Below are 1,637 nucleotides of genomic sequence, written 5' to 3' on the forward strand. Positions count from 1 at the left end.
AAAAAAAAACCTCTCCAAAAAAAAAGTTTTGTAGAATTCAGAAGTGAAGCCATCTTGACCTGGGCTTTTCTTTGTTGGGAGGTTATTTACTACTGATTCAATCTCCTGGGCTTGTTATGGGTCTATTCAGGTTTTCTATGTCCTCCTGATTCAATCTTGGTAGATGATATGCACCCAGGAATTTGTCCATCTCCAAGTTATCTTGTTTGTTGGCACAGTCGCTCATAGTATCCTCTAATGATATTTTTTATTTCTGCTATGTCTGTTGTAATATTGCCTGTTTCATCACATACTTGATTAATCTGGTTTCTTTCTTTCTTCTTCTTGATCAGCCTAGCCAATGGTGTGTCGATCTTGTTAATCTTTTTAAAGAACCACCTTTTGCTTTCATTTATTTTCTGTATGGTTTGTTTATTTTCTATTTCATTTCTGCTCGAACTTTTCTTTTCGCCTGGCATTTTTGGGGTTCGTTTGCTGTTGTTTTTCCAATTCCCTGAGGCATGATGATAGGTTATCTTATTTTCATCTTTCCATTCTTTTCTTATGCACACTAATTGCTATGAATTTCCCTCTTAAGACTGCTTTTGCTGTATCCCATAGATTCTGGACACTTGTGTACTCATTATCATTTGTTTCCATAAATTTTTTTGATTTCAGCCTTAATTTCTTCAGTAGTGAAGAAGTCATTCAGAGGGTCTTGGGCATGCAAGCACATGTGCCTGGCATGAGTTTAAGCCACTGGGTCCAGGACTCGAACCGCAGTCAGCTACATGAGAATCCCGCGACTTAGTGATTATGCCATCTGCTGGTCCCTACATTATCTTTTTTTGTCTTGGCATCTGCTTGGGGAGCTAAATTATCACCCAGGAGTTGTGGGAAGTGATATCAGATGTTCAGTCCACTGTCTTAAGACAAAAGTCACTATTAAGTTTTTATGTTCTTCCAAGTTTAAAAATCTGAACTTTTATTAACTATGGGAGAATAAACTACTTCCAACATATTTACATTTGATAGTTTGTTTATTGTTCTGATTTACCGAAACTTAAAATAGTTCATCAACCCAGGATAATCCAGGTAGGAGAAATATATAACATGTCCATTTCTTCAAGAGGTCTCAAGTAAGTTTTAAAAGGCCATAAAATGATGTAATATATGTATGTGTGTGTATGTGTACACTTAAATTGCTTCTATCTTCTGTGTTTAAGAACTCAAGTACAGAAATAAAAGTTTGTGTTGCTGAGGTAACACTGTAACTTCCCCCTCAGTATGACTAGATAGGTGTTTATGGTGAAATGTGAACATGACTATGAGGTCTCCAGTCCTTAATCAATCAGTTCTATTTAAACTTTAGATAAAAATCAGCATATTATAATGCACCTGAAGGAAATATCTTCACTGTGTCCAAGTATGTATATGTGTAAGTATTCAGGGGTGGGTCTAAATCAGGGAGACTGAGTCACAGTGATGAGTGTTAGAACCCTGCTGTTGTTGGTAATACAGAAACATAAACAGTTTTCATGTTCAAAGTCTTCATGGGGATGTCTTCTGTAATTTCTAGAATGGAAAGAAAAAATTTTAATAATCAGTACTCTACCTATTGTGAGTGATTATTTTAAAATGTTACTTTGTGTGTAGTA

The 1,637-nt window shown here is 35.7% G+C and overlaps 1 protein-coding gene across 1 annotated transcript in view; it reads right to left on the reverse strand.

Moving 5' to 3' along the window:
* Window positions 1–1,000: 1,000 nt before the first annotated feature.
* IARS1 (isoleucyl-tRNA synthetase 1) overlaps window positions 1,001–1,637 on the reverse strand; it is a 123,159-nt gene continuing 122,522 nt past the window's right edge. The window contains 1 exon segment of the mRNA XM_014592812.2: window positions 1,001–1,554. Within this exon segment, the coding sequence (XP_014448298.1) occupies window positions 1,472–1,554 (83 nt within the window). The 3' untranslated portion in view covers window positions 1,001–1,471.

Source organism: Tupaia chinensis, unplaced genomic scaffold (assembly GCF_000334495.1).
Source record: "Tupaia chinensis unplaced genomic scaffold, TupChi_1.0 Scaffold138619_1, whole genome shotgun sequence".
In the NCBI taxonomy this organism is placed as follows: Eukaryota; Metazoa; Chordata; class Mammalia; order Scandentia; family Tupaiidae; genus Tupaia; species Tupaia belangeri.